Source organism: Mirounga angustirostris, unplaced genomic scaffold (assembly GCF_029215605.1).
Source record: "Mirounga angustirostris isolate CCGP_5_RB_7025 unplaced genomic scaffold, mMirAng1.0.hap1 SCAF_4, whole genome shotgun sequence".
Taxonomy (NCBI): domain Eukaryota; kingdom Metazoa; phylum Chordata; class Mammalia; order Carnivora; family Phocidae; genus Mirounga; species Mirounga angustirostris.
The window spans coordinates 159,588,925-159,607,522 of record NW_026991712.1 but is presented as its reverse complement, the minus strand read 5'-3'; the positions used below and the strand labels follow the sequence as shown (position 1 = coordinate 159,607,522).

Below are 18,598 nucleotides of genomic sequence, written 5' to 3'. Positions count from 1 at the left end.
ATTTTTTACTGACAGAGGTAGATGGACCAAATAGCTTGCTAAGTGCTGGAATTAATTACCAAAGCCATTTAGAGAGCACTGCTGTAGACTGGAGACTCTGAACACCTGGACCAAAGGGCTCGGCTTGTCTAGGGATTAGCTGAGGCCAGATGGTACAAAATGGCACTCTTCATCCTCCCTCCAGGCTGAACAAATAGCCCAGAGCTGGTCTCCGTGGTCCTTTCCAGCTCTCAAATGAGATCTGGAATGAGATATTTAGTAGTAGTAACAGAGGGAAGCAGAGGTTGGTCCTGGCTTTGCCACAACCTGCTCTATGGCTATGGAATATCCACGTTTTGGGGCCTCAGTTTCCCCATCTGCCCAAGAAGGTGCTAAGGATCCTTTCATCTCTACATTTACCACAATCACTAGGAAGAACTACTTCCCTTCCCTACACTCAACAGCGAGGTCATTCAGAAGGCAGCAGGCGGAGAAGGGGAGATCTACCTCAGTGCAGGGCCTCAGACTGGGGCACCAAGCTGATTTCTAGTGAGTGTTCCTCTTCCCTAGGCTCCCTGCTCATGGTGAAGGAATTTCATCTTGTTGACTTTACAGTTTCTAAGAATGGGGCAGTGGGCACAACCACAGTGCCTTAAATTTCGTAGGTACTTCATAAATATTAGGCATTTGGATTTCTTTCTTTCAGGAAACTCCTGATTTCCAATTGCCATAGAGATAGTAGTGAGTTCAACGAGAAGTTGCTGCTCCAGGGAGTTCAGATGAAAGGATTAAAGGTTTTTTGAGGTAGGATTATTAAAACTAGTTTTTCCTGCTTCCCCGTTGAAACTTTTTTTAAAGCTTTAAAATATATCCAGTGACTTGAGTGAAGAGCATTTGAGAGACTAAGGCTCCCCCTAAAATTACAGCCAGCTTAATAGAGCCTCAGCGCCTGCGCTGCAGCTCACCAGCTGTCCTCCCATGCGGAGCCCCTCTGCCCACTGGTTAAGGGGAAGAGAAACAGCATCTCCCTCCCAGGACTACGTGAGAAGAGAAAGTATATAAAGCGCTTGGTCCTGTTTGACTCACAGTTAAATATTCATCCTCACTTCCACTGGGAACGTGTGACTTTCTGCTCTGTTAGCTCCTGAAGTAGTTAATGTAAAACTGATTGGGAAAACTCTATTATGTTTCATGTAAAGAACAACATGCGGCGGATACAAAGATAATTTCTTCATTGACTTAGAAAATCTTTATTTTTGAAATTCAAAGTCGTTAAAATTGGGTAAAGCTCAATAAAACTCAAGAGGTCCAGGATATCCCCCAGAGTGGGGAAGGAGGGAGGAGAAGCCACTGAAGTCATGTTGAGAACCTTAGCCTTCAGGTAACATGGTACCCTATCTACAGACCTGGCTCCAAACTCCTGCCCTAGCATCATGCTGTGCCATGTTGCGTGCCTTCCCCCAACACATGCACACTCTCACACACTCGGGGGGGGGGGGTGGGGGGGTGGCGGCAGGTCCTCGGATTACTTGCTCTTATAGCAAGTGTGATTTCTTTGCAGCCTTATTACAGCTATAATTCTGTAATTATTTAATCAGTGTGGACTTTCTCGATCACCACTGTATCCTCTGAGTCTAGCAAAGCACCAAGCACATGGTAAGTTCTGAGGTATCTGCTGGCTGAATGAATGGGCTGGCCATAGCTTAAGAATTTGTCAGAGACTGGTTTTTGGCCTAAACCCTAGCATCTGAATGAAGTTCAGTATATAAGGTAAGTGAACCCTGCTGGAGTTAACTGGGGAATCTAGAGTAAATGGTTAACGCCCAAAACAAGAGACCTGACAGAGGTGGCAGGAGAAATCCATGCACACCCAGATGCTGCTAACAGGAGAGGTGACAGATGAAGATAGTACGTGCTAAATGCTCTTTTGGGTAAGGGGGGGAGGGGGAAAGAATATATATTTCTATTTGTTCATTTTTGCATTAAAACACTCTTGAGAGAGAGAGAAAAAACTAGTAAGTATCTATTTGGGGAGAAGTGGATAGAGATGGGAGCGAGATTTCTCAAAGAATGTCTTTTTTTTTTTTTTTTAAAGATTTTATTTAGGGGCACCCGGGCGGCTCAGTTGGTTGGGTGTCTGCCTTCCGCTCAGGTCATGATCTCTCAGGGTCCTGGGATGGAGCCCCACGTCAGGCTCCCTGCTGGGTGGGGAGTCTGCTTCTCCCTCTGCCCCCACCCCCGCCGCCCCCTGCTTGTGCTTTCTGTCTCAAATACATAACATTTTTTTTTTAAAAGATTTTATTTATTTATTTATTTGACAGAGAGAGAGAGACAGTGAGAGAGGGAACACAAGCCGGTGGAGTGGAGGAGGGAGAAGCAGGCTTCCCGCCGAGCAGGGAGCCCGACGCGGGGCTCGATCCCAGGACCCCGGGATCATGACCTGAGCCGAAGGCAGACACTTAACGACTAAGCCACCCAGGCGCCCCTCAAATACATAACATTTTTTTTAAAAATAAAGATTTTATTTATTTCAGAGAGAGAGCAAGAGAGCCACCCAGGCACCCCTTAATGAATGTCCTTGATATCATTTTGATTTTTGAACTATGTAAACAAATTCTGAACTATGTAAACAAAAAAATAAAACTTTTAAAAAATGTTAGAAGCAGGGAGCCCGATGCGGGGCTCGATCCCAGATCAGGACCTGAGCCGAAGGCAGACGCTTAACGACTGAGCCACCCAGGCGCCCCAAGAACTGCTTTTTAAAGTCCAGCAGAAATGCTCCTTCTTCCATAATCCTCTTCCCTCCCCCTTCCCTCCCCTCCAAAGTACAATTCTACATACCTCTTACGGCCTTTAGATATTCTCTTCCCTAGACTGGCTGTTTGTACAGTATGAACAAAGCTCCCTGAAAACAAGAATGACATCTCATTTTATCTCTGTTTTTCCCTCTAGCCTGTCATCTAGTAAATTCTGAACAAATAAAGTATTACTTGAGTAAGGTTATGGCTTAATAGATACACCCCATTTGGGGTGATGAAAAAGTTTTGGAAATAGAGGTGATAGTTGCATAGCACTATGAATGTAATTAATGCTGAACTGTAAACACAAAAATGCTTAATTTTATGCTAAATACATATACTCAACATTGCTGGAAATCACACATCTCCAAACACCCTCTATGTCTTCCAGGAATATAGTAAGTGCTCAATAAACATTTGCTAAATAATGACTAGACAGTATCATATGAAGAATGTCAAGTTTGAGAAAAGGCTAACATGTTTTTGTTTTGTTTCATGGTTTGTTTGTTTTTTTTAAGTAGGCTCCAAGCCCAGTGTGGAGCCCAGCGCAGGACCTGAACTCACGACCCTGAGATCAAGACCTGAGCTGAGATCAAGAGTAGGATGCTTAACCGACTGAGCCACCCAGATGCCCCAAAGCTATTATGTATGTTGATAACAGAGCCTACTGTGTATAAACTAGACACGGAATATACATTTTTTAAGGACTAAAGAGACTCTTGGAAACTTTTTCTTTATTTAACTTTTAATAAAAATATAGACTCCTAACTCAGTAGAAAGATAGCAGTGATAGTAATTATTACACAGGAGGACCTCAACAAATGTTAAAGTCTCGTCTTCAAGTGCCACATCATGACCACCTCCTTCTCTCCTTCTCAGTGGAATTCCAAGATTTGGTTGAGGTCACTTAATCATCTCACTGGGGCTGGGCCTTTCCTGTCATTCACCCAAATCCAGAACTCCTGATTTGTGGCTCACAATACTTCAGTCATCTTTTATAAAAGTATCTGAAAATGAGATATTTTTAGCCAGAGTCAGGGACATAAAACTTTTTTTTAAGGGATATAGGAAATTCAGGTATTCATTACCAAAAAGATCCTCAAGTATTAAAAAGTGCAATCTGTGCCTCTTTCAAATATAGAACCTTTAAGGTTGAAAGAAAAAAAATCCCTTCCCCAAATCATCATTACCAGGCACATGAACCAAACAAGGAGCTAACAAGGCCTGCTGTTCCCATGACAGAGAACACGAGACTTTAAAACTATACCACCAAAGAAAGAAAATGGTGGGGGCTTTCTGCATAGCATTCCTCAGTCCAGAGGGGGATACACACATAACCCTCCCTCCTGAACTGGGTCCCTACCTGTGCAAAGGCTACTGGACATGTCTCTTTAAACACCAGATTTCAGCTCTTTCTCATTCTGCCCTGGGGATCCTTTCTCTTTAAGCTCTTTGTCACGGTCTGGAGAAATACTCTGATTTTCTACGGTAGCTACAACATCCAAGTCCAATCTTCTTCTCTTCTTCAGTTGGTGCAAGTGGGATTTGGATTTTATATGTGCTAAGACAAAACAAAACAAAAACAACTCATTAGAACTTTCTAGAAATCAATCCTAGAAGCATACAAAATTAACTACACAATCCTTTTCTTTAACAATAACAGGATCAACATGTACTGGTATAGCTGCTTAGCATTGTTAAGGGAAGGCAAAGTTATATGGCCAGCAAGCTACCATGCATTAAGTGTACCCTGCTGGGTGCTTTATATACTAATCCTCAGAGCCATCTTGCAGGACAGTATTATTCAGCTCATTTTATAGAGGAGGAAACTGAAGTTCACCGAGGACTTCGATTTTGTCCAAGGACACACAGCAGGTAAATTCTTCAGCTCACCTATAGTTCAAAAAGAGACCAAATTTTCCAGAATCAAGGCTCTAGACTCAATTTTCCAGTACGGGGCTTCTTGTTACAGATAGATTACCTTTCAACTCACTCAGCTAAAAAGTTATAAATCCAAATCCTTGTCTGTATTGCAGGACAGATGCTCTGTCCCACATGAGACCTAGAGCTGTCCTTGCACTTCTTCCCAGCTCACACAGGTTGCCCCTGCTGATCTGACATCCCTCTGCCTGGGTTAGACAAGCCATCTGAATGACTAACCCACAAGGTTCACATTCTCCAAGCACACAATGCTCCAGGGAGATAACAGGAAGCATTCTTCTCTGTCGATCCTTTTTGAGGGTCCACAGAAGCCATAAAGCTGAAAGGCCACTGTTGCCTGATACTAATTTTTTTTTTTTAAAGATTTTATTTATTTATTTGACAGAGAGAGACACAGCGAGAGAGGGAACACAAGCAGGGGGAGTGGGAGAGGAGAAGCAGGCTTCCCGCCGAGCAGGAAGCCCAATCCAGGGCTCAATCCCAGGACCCTGGGATCATGACCTGAGCTGAAGGCAGACACAAATGACTGAGCCACCCAGGCGCCCCTGCCTGATACCAACTTCTGACCTCTCACCCCAAAGACTGTTCCCACCCTCTAACTCATACTAGCTTCTTTTTACTTATTCTTTTTCAAGGAAATTTTCTTTGGAAGCCTCTAATGAGATAGACGACTAGATTAAATGATCTTTGATATCTATTAAAAACATCATTTTAAGGGTTTCAAAGCAAAAAACAAGTAAGGAAGAGGTTAGAAGTCAAAGAAAAGTTTACTTGGGGGAAAAAAGTCAGCTTTATTTTCCAGCTAGAGCCTAAGGCAAAAAAGGGCTTCTGGCCTGGCTCTCCATGGCAGCAGGAGATGGGAGCAAGGACTTGACAGATGGCACTACAGAAGGGTTCACACAAGCTAAGCTCACAAAGGCTCACAAATGTTGTTTCTTTAAGGCTATCCCTGAAGGACATTCGACAAATCGAACCACTAAGTTTCTTTTAGAAAAAAACAATCAGACACTCTCTTTCTCTTCCCCTTTCATCATTATAAACCAATGACAATCGAGGCTTCTTCTGCTGCTTGGGCAAATCACAGCCATCCCCAGTCTCTGACAATGGAGTTCATTTTGCCAGCGTTACCAGTTAACAGAACTAATCATTCTATTGGTTTGTATGGGGAGAAAATGCTATTTCTAGGAAAATCCCATGCAAGGCAGTACTCTGAACAGGATTCCAGCCACTGGGTCCCTACAAGCCTTACTGTGCGCAAAAGGAGTGAGCCTTAAACAAGTTTCCAAATCCAATGTAAACTCAAGACTTGGGAGGCCCTGGCCCTTTTTGGGCTTTGACTAGAGGACTACAAGAATCTGACAGGGGAGTTCAGTATGACTGTAGTAGAGGCAAATCCAGGCTCTAAAGCGAAAGAGAGAATTAGGTCAGGGCCCATGCTGGTTGCTCAGGAGTGCCTTTAAAAAAGACATCACCCTTTGGCCACCTTTTTTATACAAGTCTGACAGTCTTGCTTTCAAGCTTCTTTTGTTTTTTTTAAGATTTATTTATTTGAAAGAGAGAGTGTGTGCGCATGCATGGGGGAGGGGGCGGGGAGGGTGTTTAGCGCAGGGTTCAATGGGGGGCTCCTTCCCACAACACTGAGATCATGACCTGAGCTGAAACCAAGAGTCGGACGCTTAACCTACTGAGCCACCCAGTGCCCCTGCTTTCACAACTTCTTTTAACACTTTTCATCACAGCTTTAGCAATCACCACCATTTCAACATATTACCTTAAAAATTATGAAAGAGACCCCACTTTCAAAGAATGTACTCGGGAGGAGTAACTGCACTTCCTCCCACCCTCCCAGCTGTTTCTGCTTCTTTGGTGTCTTGGGTGAGTTGGCTGGTATCCCTTACAATCCCACCTCACCTGCACTGCATTCTAAACATGAAAGGCCAAGAAACTGCTAGAGGGTAGGATCAGGAAAATCAAAGGAGCTCCGGAAAGTTAACTGCAGACCTCTCAGTATAAAATATCTACTTTAGGGGTGCCTGGGTGGCTCAGTCGTTACGCGTCTGCCCTCGGCTCAGGTCATGATCCCAGGGTCCTGGGATCGAGCCCCGCATCAGGCTCCCTGCTCAGCGGGAAGCCTGCTTCTCCCTCTCCCACTCCCCCTGCTTGTGTTCCCCCTCTCACTGTCTCTGTCAAAAAATAAATAAAATGTTTAAAAAAAAAAAAAATAAAAGCAGACTCCAGCATTCAACCTACTGAAGACCTTAAATTTCACGAAGTCACTGTGAGCCACCCTTACAGATTTCTCCATGCCCTTCCCCAGATTCTACCTGTCCATTCACGGTCCCCAATGATGATTCGATCACAGAGGTCACACATGTGGTAACTTCTCTTGTTCTCCATTTCATTGTATGGCATCTTTACTGGAGCAGCTGCAGGCTTGTGGCCCTGAAAGAACGGGGCGGGGGGGGGGGGGGGAGGATGGGAGAGAAGCAATCAACTCAAAGAGATTTGGATCTCATTCTCTGATATTAATAAGGAGACTGGGATTTTCCCAAGATTCCTTTTTCTCATCCCAGAGAACAGGTGGACTACGGACAGATTTTAGCAACAACCTTTCTAAATGTGAAAGTAGAAACACAGCCTCCAGGGATCTAAAAGCAGCCAGCTCTTCTGCTCTATTCCATGGAAAAGAAAGCCTGGTTCCCTACCAACAACGATGCCGGCTAAAGAAAGCTCTCTGAAAGCCAGACAATACGCAGTACTATGATTAATAATCACCTGGATGAAACTTTGCACGATTTCAAGAGCAGGTTCAAGAACAGACTCTTCCCACTTCGAGACATCAGATACTTCTAAGCCATATACTGGGGGGACACTGGGACCAGGTCCTAATGATGACAAAGAGAAGTTGTGAGAAGTCATCCTCCAAGACCCAATCAATTCTGCTCCCAGGACTCCAAAATCCTCAAAGGAAATATATGGGGGCCAAAGGAATAAACATTCTGATCATGCCATTCATTCTAACTAGAAATATGAACCAAACAACTACATACAATCCAAGAATGACCTAGAAGGTTCACTGATCTGTAGCCAACAAGTCTAGCTGTATAATCCAGAGACTTCTAGAGACAAGATCTTCCAGATCAGTCAGAAAAAAAGAAGAGAGTAACAGCTCTAGTGACTACCACATGGGCTACAATATGAAGATAGCATATCATAGGAGTAAATAAATTAACAGCTTGAAGTAAATGCCTGTTTTAAGTTGCCTATCATCTTACAGTGATGTTGCTCTTGTGGCAAAAGAGTTCACAGCTTTCTTTAGGAGCAGACACTAGTCTCAGGTTTGTATATATCCCTTCAGCAGTATGGCATTCATGAAACTTGTTGATACCATACGGATATTCAGGGACTGGGAACAGAAGAATATCAATCAATGAGCCACTAAATCTGAGAACTAGAAAGAAGCCTTGAAATTGAACTAGTTGAGCCCCTTTTTTTAGGAAACAGATCTAGAGGCGTATTCAAGAAACACCCTTTGGTAAATACTTCTGAATGGAGAGGTGACTGGAGATAGCCTAGAGTACAGCCACAGGCATTCTGTCCATTGCAGCCAACCCTGTTTAGTCTCTCCCGGTAGCTTCCCCTGTCTATGGACACACTAAATTGCCTTCCACAGCTAGGTCAAGTCAGTTGCCTAAAGGCAAAGAGCATCTCCCCATGGACAAAAACATCAAAGTCCTTAGGATGCCAACGGCTGGCAGGTGCTGGCCTTTTGATTGTGCCAACCACAAGTAAGATTCTTCATAAAATGGATTGGGCTGCACCTGCCACCACACGGAAAGGTGAGACTGGGAGGGTGTAGGCAGCATCCACAGCACACCTGGCCTTGGCTAAGCTCTGCACCTGTTTCCAGGCCACTCTATATTTTCCCTTCCCCTCTGAGCCCTTTGTTGGGCTTCTGTGCCCTGTCTAAGCACCTTTCAACAAGTTCTCGGCTCCCAGCTGCTATTTCTGGCATGGGTCCAAGGCCAAGTTGGGGCGGGGAAGTCCCTCTGGCTTCTTGCCAGAGCCATGTCCCAGCAGACTAGCCCTGGCCAATCACACACGGGTCCTGGTTTACAAGGCAGCTGTGCCTTTCACTCTAGCACCAGAACTGAGCCGGCATACACATGAATGAGGAATGGGCAGATGATGCACTGTGTGCCATCAATCCCTCCTGACTCAGAGATGGGGGAGTTATTGTGGCTTTACAACAGGAGGAAGTTTCGAATCATTACAAAAAACATCTTTTGTTACAGACTAATTGTTAGCCCTGGGGAGAAGAGAAGCTGCATTAGAAATCTGTAGTAGTGAATTTCAGTCGATGCAATTCAATTTCGATTTTAGCTGAAGCCAAGAACTCTGACAGGACATGCAGAGAAAGCAGGGTAAGTAGAAGGAAGTATAAAGAGCCCCTTGGTGCCAGAACTACCCCAGAGAGCTCTGGCAGAGAGCGAGCACGGGAGAGAGAACTTCAGCAATCAGTGGTCAACAACATGGATCGAGGTGTTCCTGTTCAGAGACCCTGAAGAGCAGAGTGGAGGCCTCAGCTGTCCTTATCTTTAACTGAAAGCAGAAGTCTAACGGCAAAAGGCAAACAGGACTATTTAAAAAGTGCCTATAAGATAAAGTTGGTGTTTCACTTAATCTCCTTTAAATTAATCTCCTTTTAGCTCATAACCACACAATTTCTCACCAGAGGCCCAATATCAATGCTGTCTAGCTAAAGTGATAGCTACAGGAAACAAGAAAAGCACTATAAAGTACAAGGGGGGAGGGGGGGTCAGGCCTGCATTCAATACTGCTTATTCAGCTGTCAGATTTTTGGCAAGATACTTAACTTCTTGAAATCTCCATTGCCTTATCTGCAAAAATAAAAGAATAACACCTACCTTGCAGGCTCAGTAATACATGTACAGCACCAAATCTAGTGTCAAAGACACAGAACAAGGTCAAATGAAGGAGAATTTCCTTCCCTTTTCTTAAAAGTGCTGTTCAGTTGAAGGCAAAGCTGCAGCGCTCAGAAGCACCATGCACCTGAATGTGAAGGCAATGCTGGGAGAACTGGTGTAGGTTTGACTTTTTACACTGTTCATCTGGCCTAAGAACCATTTTCTTTCTTTTTTTTTATTAATCTCCACACCCAACATGGGGCCCAAACTCACAACCCCCGAGATCAAGAGTCACATGCTCTTCCAACTGAGCCAGCCAGACGCCCAAGAACCATTTTAATTAGGAAAACCTCCCTACAGAAATCTGACTGCACTTCAGGCACAAAATCTGAAGCTAAAGTGAACCCTGAGCACCGACTCTGCGAAGATGTTGCTAGTATGCTCTTACCTGTCTGCAGCCAGCACCCACGTGTTCAACTCCTGACTGAAAAGATTCCATTTGTTTTCTAAGACATTACAAAGAAGCTTCCCTGCATAGTCATTTATGCAGTAGACCCTCTCCCAGATCAGGTCCCCAAAGCTTAGGACAGGTCCAGAAACTAAAGTTCCTTTTCTGGGGGAGCTAAGGACATCTATATTCTACTGGAAACAGACCCAGGAGATAAGGAAAAACATAAGACTTACTGCTCAAAAAACGGTTTTTAACCCATCGGTTTTGTTTCCGGGCATATCTTTTAGTCACTTGTTTCAGAGACTCAATACCTAAAAGACAAGGTAGATCTAAGAACCAAGTTCTGACCAAGCCAAAAGGCAAGCCCCCCTAGCCCAGCAGAGGAGAAAATCAACCATAGCAGCACACTGGAGTACACTTGGTAGACAAAAATCTTAATTCTGAGTTGAAGGCCATTTGGGGTTCTTCTGGCCTCAACTCTTTCTCAGACCATACCAGCGGGGTACTCTGCCACCCAAGAATGTGCAAGTATAGGTTAGATGGAGGAATTCACACCTTTCTTTAGGAGCTGGTTACTAGTCTCTGGTGTGCATTTTCCCTCAGTGACCAGGTACTCGTGAAATTCCTTGAAGCCAATGGATTGGAAGATACCATGTTGATAGTCCTGGCTGGGAACAGGAGAGCATCAGCAGATGAGCCATTGCATCTGAGAGCTAGCAGGGGCCTTAGAGAAGATCTAGCTGGGCCATTTCATCTCACAGATGAGAAACTGAGATCCAGAGCAGTTACTGCCTCTCTAAACTTCCTCCACCACCCACCAGCTCCCTGGTTAGTTCCCTTGAAAATTAACTCCTGGGAATGTCTGAGATTAGAAAAGTGCAACTGTAACAAGTACACCAGACCTCCTTCCAACAAGCCTTGCCAATGCCAAGGACAAGGACAAGGCTAATAAACAAGTAGATCCAAAGCCAGTACTACATTTATGATCTTTTGATCATAAGCAAGGAAGGGAGAGTAGGTCAAAGAAATGGCCAAATCCTCACCTATTTTCTGCAACTTTCTTCTGATTATAGCGTCTGTGAAAATCTCTTAGTTCATCCAAGAGCCCAGCAGCAAGCATGTCATCCACCCTCTTATCCAAGCGCTCATCTAGAACTTCAATCACATTAGCCCATCAACCAGCAAGCCTGTCATAGGTGCCCACTAGACACTTACATGATGAATGGACAGGCTGCCACAAGAAGAACAGTTGTTCAAATGGAAGAAAGGGTTCAGAGTCCAAAGATTATAGAATAATTCATATTATATTTGTCATACTTAAGACTGCACTTCAATAAAAACAGCCAAAATGAAGCACGTCTTATTATATAAAGAGAAAGCTTACAATTACGACTATTAGGAAGGACAAATATTTTATTATGGAATGTATATTCACTGTTTACTTTACAGGTAGCTGAGAGACCCCTGGATTATCCTTTTTACTTTTTTCCATTATATTTGTTATTCTTAGTGTTCTTTTACATTTAAGTACTTTCAGGGGCGCCTGGGTGGCTCGGTCGTTAGGCGTCTGTCTGCCTTCGGCTCGGGTCGTGGTCCCAGTGTCCTGGGATCGAGCCCCACATAGGGCTCCCTGCTCGGCGGGAGGCCTGCTTCTCCCACTCCCACTCCCCCTGCTTGTGTTCCCTCTCTCACTGTGTCTCTGTCAAATAAATGAATAAAATCTTTAAAAAAAAAAGAACTTTCAGATGACACCTTGGATAGGAACAAGGAACTTCAATCCAAAGCCATCCTAGGTACATCTTGAACTATTGAGCCAGACAAAGGAGCAAAGAGTCAGGGGTCATAATCATTCAGATGTGATGGCCAAACCTGATTATGACCAAAGGTGGTGGTCAGCTTTATTATGAATCAGATTCCATTATTTTATGCTGAATTGTAATATGTTTTTAGTCACAAAAATTTCATTTAAAAAATTACCTTTCTCTATAAACTTGTACCTGAGATTTATTTTAACAACAAATTTTCACCATTTCAACCATGCTCTACATTATCTGCCATTGCTACTTCTCAGCCTGCAGTAACAGTAACCTTTTATCCTAACTTCCTAAAAAGTTTGTATTTATTAAGGACTCACCACATGTTATGCACATTCTGAGCACTTTGTATGTTGTAATTCATCTAATCCTCAATACATATACATATTATTATTATTATCATTAATTCCAATTTACAGAAGAGAAAATTGGGGCACTGGAAGGTTAACTTTTTTTTTTTTTAAGATTTTTATTTATTTATTGAGAGAGAGAGAGAATGATAGAGAGAGCATGAGTAGGGAAGAGGGTCAGAGGGAGAAGCAGACTCCTCGCCGAGCAGGGAGCCCGATGCGGGACTCGATCCCGGGACTCCAGGATCATGACCTGAGCTGAAGGCAGTCGCCAACCAACTGAGCCACCCAGGCGCCCCGGAAGGTTAACTAACTTGCCTTGAAACTCACATAGCTAGAAGATGGTGGAGCAGGAAGATGAATCCAGATGGTTTGGCTCAGAGACCGAGTTCTTAATCGTTCATATACAGACCTAGCTCATAGGTTACCCTTAAAAATGGGTATCCCGGGGCGCCTGAGTGGCTCAGTCGTTAAGTGTCTGCCTTCGGCTCAGGTCATGATCCCAGGGTCGTGAGATCAAGCCCCACATCAGGCTCCCTGCTGGGCGGGAAGCCTGCTTCTCCCTCTCCCACTCCCCCTGCTTGTGTTCCCTCTCTTGCTGTGTCTCTCTCTGTCAAATAAATAAATAAAATCTTTAAAAAAAAAAAAATGGGTATCCCTTTTCTGTGGCCTCACAGCACTACTTTCCAGCACAGCATTTATCACAATGTAGTATCTATATTTGTTTGCTGCTCTAGACCGGGAGCTCCTAAAAACCAGGCAAAGTCTCACATTCATCTCTGAAATCCAAGTAACTATGCAGCATACTTGGCACTTCATTGAATGCTTACTGAATGTTAGCTGGATGAAGAAGTTAGCACTATCACAGGGCATTATCATACTTTACAAAAAAAACACAACATAATCAGGCTAGCTAACTAACCATCATACCCATTTCAGGCCTGCTGCTTCTGGAATAATCAGTGATGCAGCCTCCACCCAGCCAATCCAGGGAATCAGACCTCCTTCCACAGAGCCTTCCTTCTCTTTCTCTTGAGACCTTCCCTGGATGGCAGTCTCTTACCCTCCCACCCCATCTCCCTCTTATCCCATCCTTGGTATCTTACCCTAGTGCCAGGGCCACCCTTCTTCCCCTTCCAGACAGATACCTAGGGGAAAGGCACTGTGCCTTACTAAGTTAATGAATAATAGTAATTATAAAATTAAAAGCTAACACTTATTTAGTGCTTATTATGAGCCACTCATGGTTCTGGGCAGGCTCTATCTCAGATGTATTCTAAGGCATCAAAGGACTTTTACCTGTCTGGTCAGCATGAAGCCAGAGGATGCAAAGGTTAGGGAACTTCAGAGGGCCTCCAAGGGGACCACCACCTTCCTCTGCATGTTGACGATGAAGAAATTCACTATGAGAGATTCCCGTTTCTTCAAACACTTGCAAGCTCCTAAGTCATTTAAAGGGGCGGGGGGGGGGGCACACCCATAAAAACCATTAGAAAATATTCTCAAATGAAACAAGGAGAGAGGCTATTTATTATAGAACACCTCTTTCTCATTTTCACTGTATAAGCTCCTGAAGCCATGAAGGTCTGGGGTTACTCCAATCCTATAGCTACTCAGAAAACAGTCCCAAAGAAAATTTTAGGTAAAGTAAGAATAATACTATTCTTCTAAACATATATTAATTTTTCTAAACTCAGGTTCAGAAACAGCAGGCTTCTTCCACACAAATAGAATGGGACTCACTCACCTTCAGGTAAGCAGTAAAAGAGCTTATTTGGGAGACTGTTACAAGCCAGCAAGTCCAGTCTCGCTGGAACGCCTTTCCCACAGTACAAAAGTATGTTGTATATCCAGCTCATCAACTTTTTTTTTACATAGGTCTAGAATTAAGGAAGAACACTTCTGACTGATTTGGTACTCTACTAGCACAAAGATCACTGCAGAAAGAACTCACATACTTATTCTTCAGCCACCCTCGGCTCTGTCTGCCTCTATTAGTTATGCAGCCCTAGGTAATGTAACTCTCAAATCTACACTCCACCACTCTGGGTGACTGCAACTTATCAGATTGAAAGTGATCTTTCCCTCCCTGACCCAATTCTACTTCCTGAAATCCTAACACAAGAGTAGAGACCCCTTGTCTTTCCGTACCACTGATCACTCAAAGAGGACCTGTGAGGAAAAATTGTGGTAATACATAATCTCAATTATCTGGAGGTTGGGATACAGTCTCAAACTAAAAGAAAGATGAGGGACGCCTGGGTGGCTCAGTCAGTTAAGCGTCTGCCTTCAGCTCAGGTCATGATCCCGGGGTCCTGGGATCAAGCCCTGCATCAGGTTCCCTGTTCTGCGGGGAGTCTGCTTCTCCCTCAGCACCCCCCCCACCCCCGTCCCCTGCTTGTGCTCTCTCTTTCTCTCAAATGAATAATTAAAAACCTTTAAAAAAAAAAAAGAAAAGAAACATGAACAAAGTCCTCCAGTCCTCTCTAAAGAAGAGACTCTAGAACTCTTGCTTAGAAGCTTACTAAGTGATGCAGCCTCCACCCAGCCAATCCAGGGGAATCAGACCTCCTTCCACATTCCTAGGTAATGAGAGGGCCTTGCTGCTAATAGCAGTTGGTGCAGATTGGTGTATTCCCAGCACGCAGGTTGCAAGGCCCTGAGGTACTGCCTCAGTCCACCTCCTCTTACCAAGACACAATTCTTGACTCATTACTAGTTTAGAAGTAGCAAAATGAGGACAGGTTGATAAGAAAAAACTCATCAATAAAGAGAGGATAATAAAGACCAAATCTAGAATTACACCATAAAACAACATAAAAATGAATGTTCATCATTAATGTTCCTATTTTCGAAAAATTTTTGAAAGATCTCTATTAAAATGTTTTAAAATAAAATGTTTGGATACTGAAAGTATAAATTTCATTTATCTAGAATGTGCATTATCACCTGAGATGATACTGCTCTCAAGGAGGCAAAAAAACTTAGACATTACAATGGTGTATGACACTCCAAGGGGCAACCATACCCAAAGAAATATTATTCTTTAGTACTAAATTTCATGAAGGACAGGGAGGGAGGGAGGCACAATTAGGAAAAAAGTTTCTAAAAAGTCTCTGGGTGTGTGTGGGTTGGTGGGAGATAATGAAAAATGATTAAGAAACACTGATCTAGAACATTCATTTGCGTGGAATACTTTATAATCCCTGTCAATACCAGATGGTGCTATAATATTTAATCTGTGTAATCAACCGTCCTTTATTAGATCCTCTACTCTGCTAGATATGGTATCACTCCCAACACTGCAGAAGAATAAACTTAACACACGAGGCTGCAATTTCAAAACAACCTAAGAAAACATGACCTTATGAGTTCATTCACCACCTCTGTCTTCCCTTCAAGAAAGCCTCCATATGTGAAGGTGAGTTGGTCTATGAGACAGTTTATAAAATCTGCCTCCCCCTGGGAAAGCTGCTGGGGCAGAACTCAGCATTGCGCCGTCAATTATGAAACTCAAATCACAATGTAAGCCAATTGCATGCCAGAAAAAATTTATATGAAAACTGTTGTACACGCAAAGATCAAATAGGAAATGAAGCGCAATTACCTAGGCCCTAGGGAAAACTCTATTGTATTATACATTTTAAAATAACAACAAAGTTGGGTGCAATTATTTATTGAGGGAGGTGGACTGAGGCAGTACCTCAGGGCCTTGCAACCTGCGTGCTGGGAATACACCAATCTGCACCAACTGCTATTAGGAAACCCCTCTCATTACCTAGGCACACTGAAGAACTGACTGCCCAACTCCAGAGGGACTCAGGCTCAGTGGGCCCAGGCTTTCTTACCTGGCCACTTTGCGCTTGTCATGGGGGTGCAACTTGGCAGCCATTTCTGGGTCCACTTGGCTTAGGCGTTTGTGGAGTACATGGCCATCCTCCTTTTCAAGCTCTACTTTCCGGTCAATCACCTTCTCAGTGCCCACCTCCTGGGGCTATTAAAAGGTTTAGAAGTAAATTTAATTCAATAGTTCAACAAGCATTGCAACAGTGTATATGCCAGGCACTTTGCTAGGAGTTAGAAATACAGAACAGAGAGAAATCAGAAGGTCTTGCCATATAGTGAGAGAGAGACCTCAGAAAATTCCAATACACTGTGGCAGTGCTGGGAGGCCACAGCACACAAAGGAGGACTTACTGCTCAGGGAAGGACTCAGGTACCTGCTTCCTTGTCAGAAGTACAAACAGGAACCAGGGCTAACACATCTGTATTAACATCTCCAGAAGTCCAGTCTTCTCAGCAAGTGACCAGTGTGGACCAGGACTGCCCACACATTACAGTTTGCAAAGTCTCCCCCTATGTAATAGCGTCTCCATAAGAAAGGTTAGTGTTGGACATCTCACTAATGTACAGACTGTAATAGCCAAGAAATGCTGAGTCAGGCTGATGAACTGTTAACTCACATGGAGTTGCTAATTAATTCACAGAGGAGCATTTTTCCCACACACGGCCCCTGCCCTCAGGCCACCCTGGAGGAGCACACTTCACATATGGAGGTGGCATTTGCTTCAGAATATTAAATAAGAAAATTACAGTTGCTGAGTTTAAGAAACAGACAAGAGTCAACCTTCCTCCCACTAAAATTAGCTGGCAAGAAAGAGGAACCCATTTCCTCAGTGACTTATAAGTGAACTAAACATACCTTAGTATTGACAAGAACTTTCCAGAGCAGAGACTCAATGTAATAATTGGTTCCTCCCACGACAATAGGAATTTTGTCTCGGGCAAATATATCTTCAATGTGGAATGTTAAGAAAGACATCACAATATTTAATATCAAGAAGAGCATCCTGACTCACTTGGGAAGGAGGTATTAGCAAGAAACCACACTCATTTACTCAACTGGAGAACAGAGGAGAAAGGGTGGAAACCAAGATGAACTGATAATCAGTCTTCACTGTTTCCCATGAGTTCTCAGAAGCATTTCCTATTAGTTCTGGAGGGACTTGCATAAACCAGATACAGATGCATGATGGTAATTCCTTCCAGTTCTAGAAATTTCTAGGCCTTGCTGCTAAAATTCAAAGCTTGCTTGGTATTCCAAATCAGTTTAACCAGCACAAGCCCAAGGGCTCTCAGAGAACCAAGTGTCAGCTGCTCAGGAAGCCACCAAGGTGATGTCCATTGTGTGACTGCCTTCTAAGATAAAATACAAGCTGGTTTCTCTATGCCATGGTTCTTAGACTCAGTCAGTCCCCACCATTATGTGGTAGTACTGCACATTTCAGCCCCATTTGAGACTTTGCCAGATAAACTGAGAAGCACAGGTTCCAAAGACAAATAGATCTCAATTACCAGCTCCAACTCTCTGATAAGTTACTCAGCCTGAGCTTCAGTTTTCTCACCTGTAAAATTCTCCTGAATTCTAAGGAGCATTAAATGTGACAAGGCATATAAATCCCCTACCATGATGCCTGAAATATTTGCTTTCAATTGAATAAGTACTGAATTTACTTGAGCCACTATTGTTTTTATATCCCTGCTACTTTGAATTCTTCTCTTTAGAATCCCTGTTGAACAGATAATTATCTGCTTTATGAAGGGCTTTGCTTCTGAAGATAATTGATAAAAAGAGACTTTCAACCTAGACAAAGACTCATTTACACACTTCTTCTCCTTGCTAGCCTGTCTGTGGGCACAGAGATAGATGACCTCTTTTCTACCAGAAGCACACGAACCCAAGAGGTTGGGGTGGGGTGGTAAGAAAGCTATTACCAATCAAGGATCTTAAAGAAGAAACACTGTTTCTCTATTTGTTTTTTTTTTTTTAAGATTTTATTTATTGGGCGCCTGGGTGGCTCAGTTGGTTAAGCGACTGCCTTCGGCTCAGGTCATGATCCTGGAGTCCCTGGATCGAGTCCCGCATCAGGCTCCCTGCTCGGCAGGGAGTCTGCTTCGTCCTCTGACCCTATCCCCTCTCATGAGTTCTCTCTCTCTCATTCTCTCTCTCTCTCTCTCAAATAAATAAATAAATAAATAAATAAATCTTTAAAAAAATATATATTTATTTATTTGTTTGAGACAGAGAGAATGAGAGAGAGAGCACATGAGAGGGGGGAGGGTCAGAGGGAGAAGCAGGTTCCCTGCTGAGCAGGGAGCCTGATGCGGGACTCGATCCAGGGACTCCAGGATCATGACCTGAGCCGAAGGCAGTCGCTTAACCAACTGAGCCACCCAGGCACCCAAGATTTTATTTATTTATTTGAGAGAGAGATCGAGAGAGGGAGAGCGAGGGAGAGCAGGGTGAGGGGCAGAGGGAGAAGCAGACTCCTCGCTG

General features: G+C 43.6%; 1 protein-coding gene across 5 annotated transcripts in view; it reads right to left on the bottom strand.

Annotated features, from left to right (window-relative positions):
• Positions 1-1,247: 1,247 nt before the first annotated feature.
• The window catches only part of TRIT1 (tRNA isopentenyltransferase 1), a 44,982-nt gene continuing 27,631 nt past the window's right edge, over positions 1,248-18,598 (bottom strand). For 3 of the 5 annotated variants that reach the window (XM_064589385.1, XM_064589387.1, XM_064589388.1), the window contains 10 exons: positions 16,964-17,062; positions 16,110-16,255; positions 13,561-13,703; positions 11,141-11,252; positions 10,653-10,765; positions 10,331-10,408; positions 7,494-7,603; positions 7,043-7,160; positions 4,141-4,338; positions 1,248-3,784 (listed from right to left, as the gene is read on the bottom strand). In XM_064589385.1, coding sequence (XP_064445455.1) covers positions 4,169-4,338; positions 7,043-7,160; positions 7,494-7,603; positions 10,331-10,408; positions 10,653-10,765; positions 11,141-11,252; positions 13,561-13,703; positions 16,110-16,255; positions 16,964-17,062 — 1,089 coding nt within the window. In that variant the 3' untranslated portion in view covers positions 1,248-3,784; positions 4,141-4,168. Of the gene's footprint in view, positions 3,785-4,140; positions 4,339-7,042; positions 7,161-7,493; positions 7,604-10,330; positions 10,409-10,652; positions 10,766-11,140; positions 11,253-13,560; positions 13,704-16,109; positions 16,256-16,963; positions 17,063-18,598 lie in introns of those variants that run through there. The other 2 variants (XM_064589386.1, XR_010410983.1) reach the window with 2 other exon arrangements.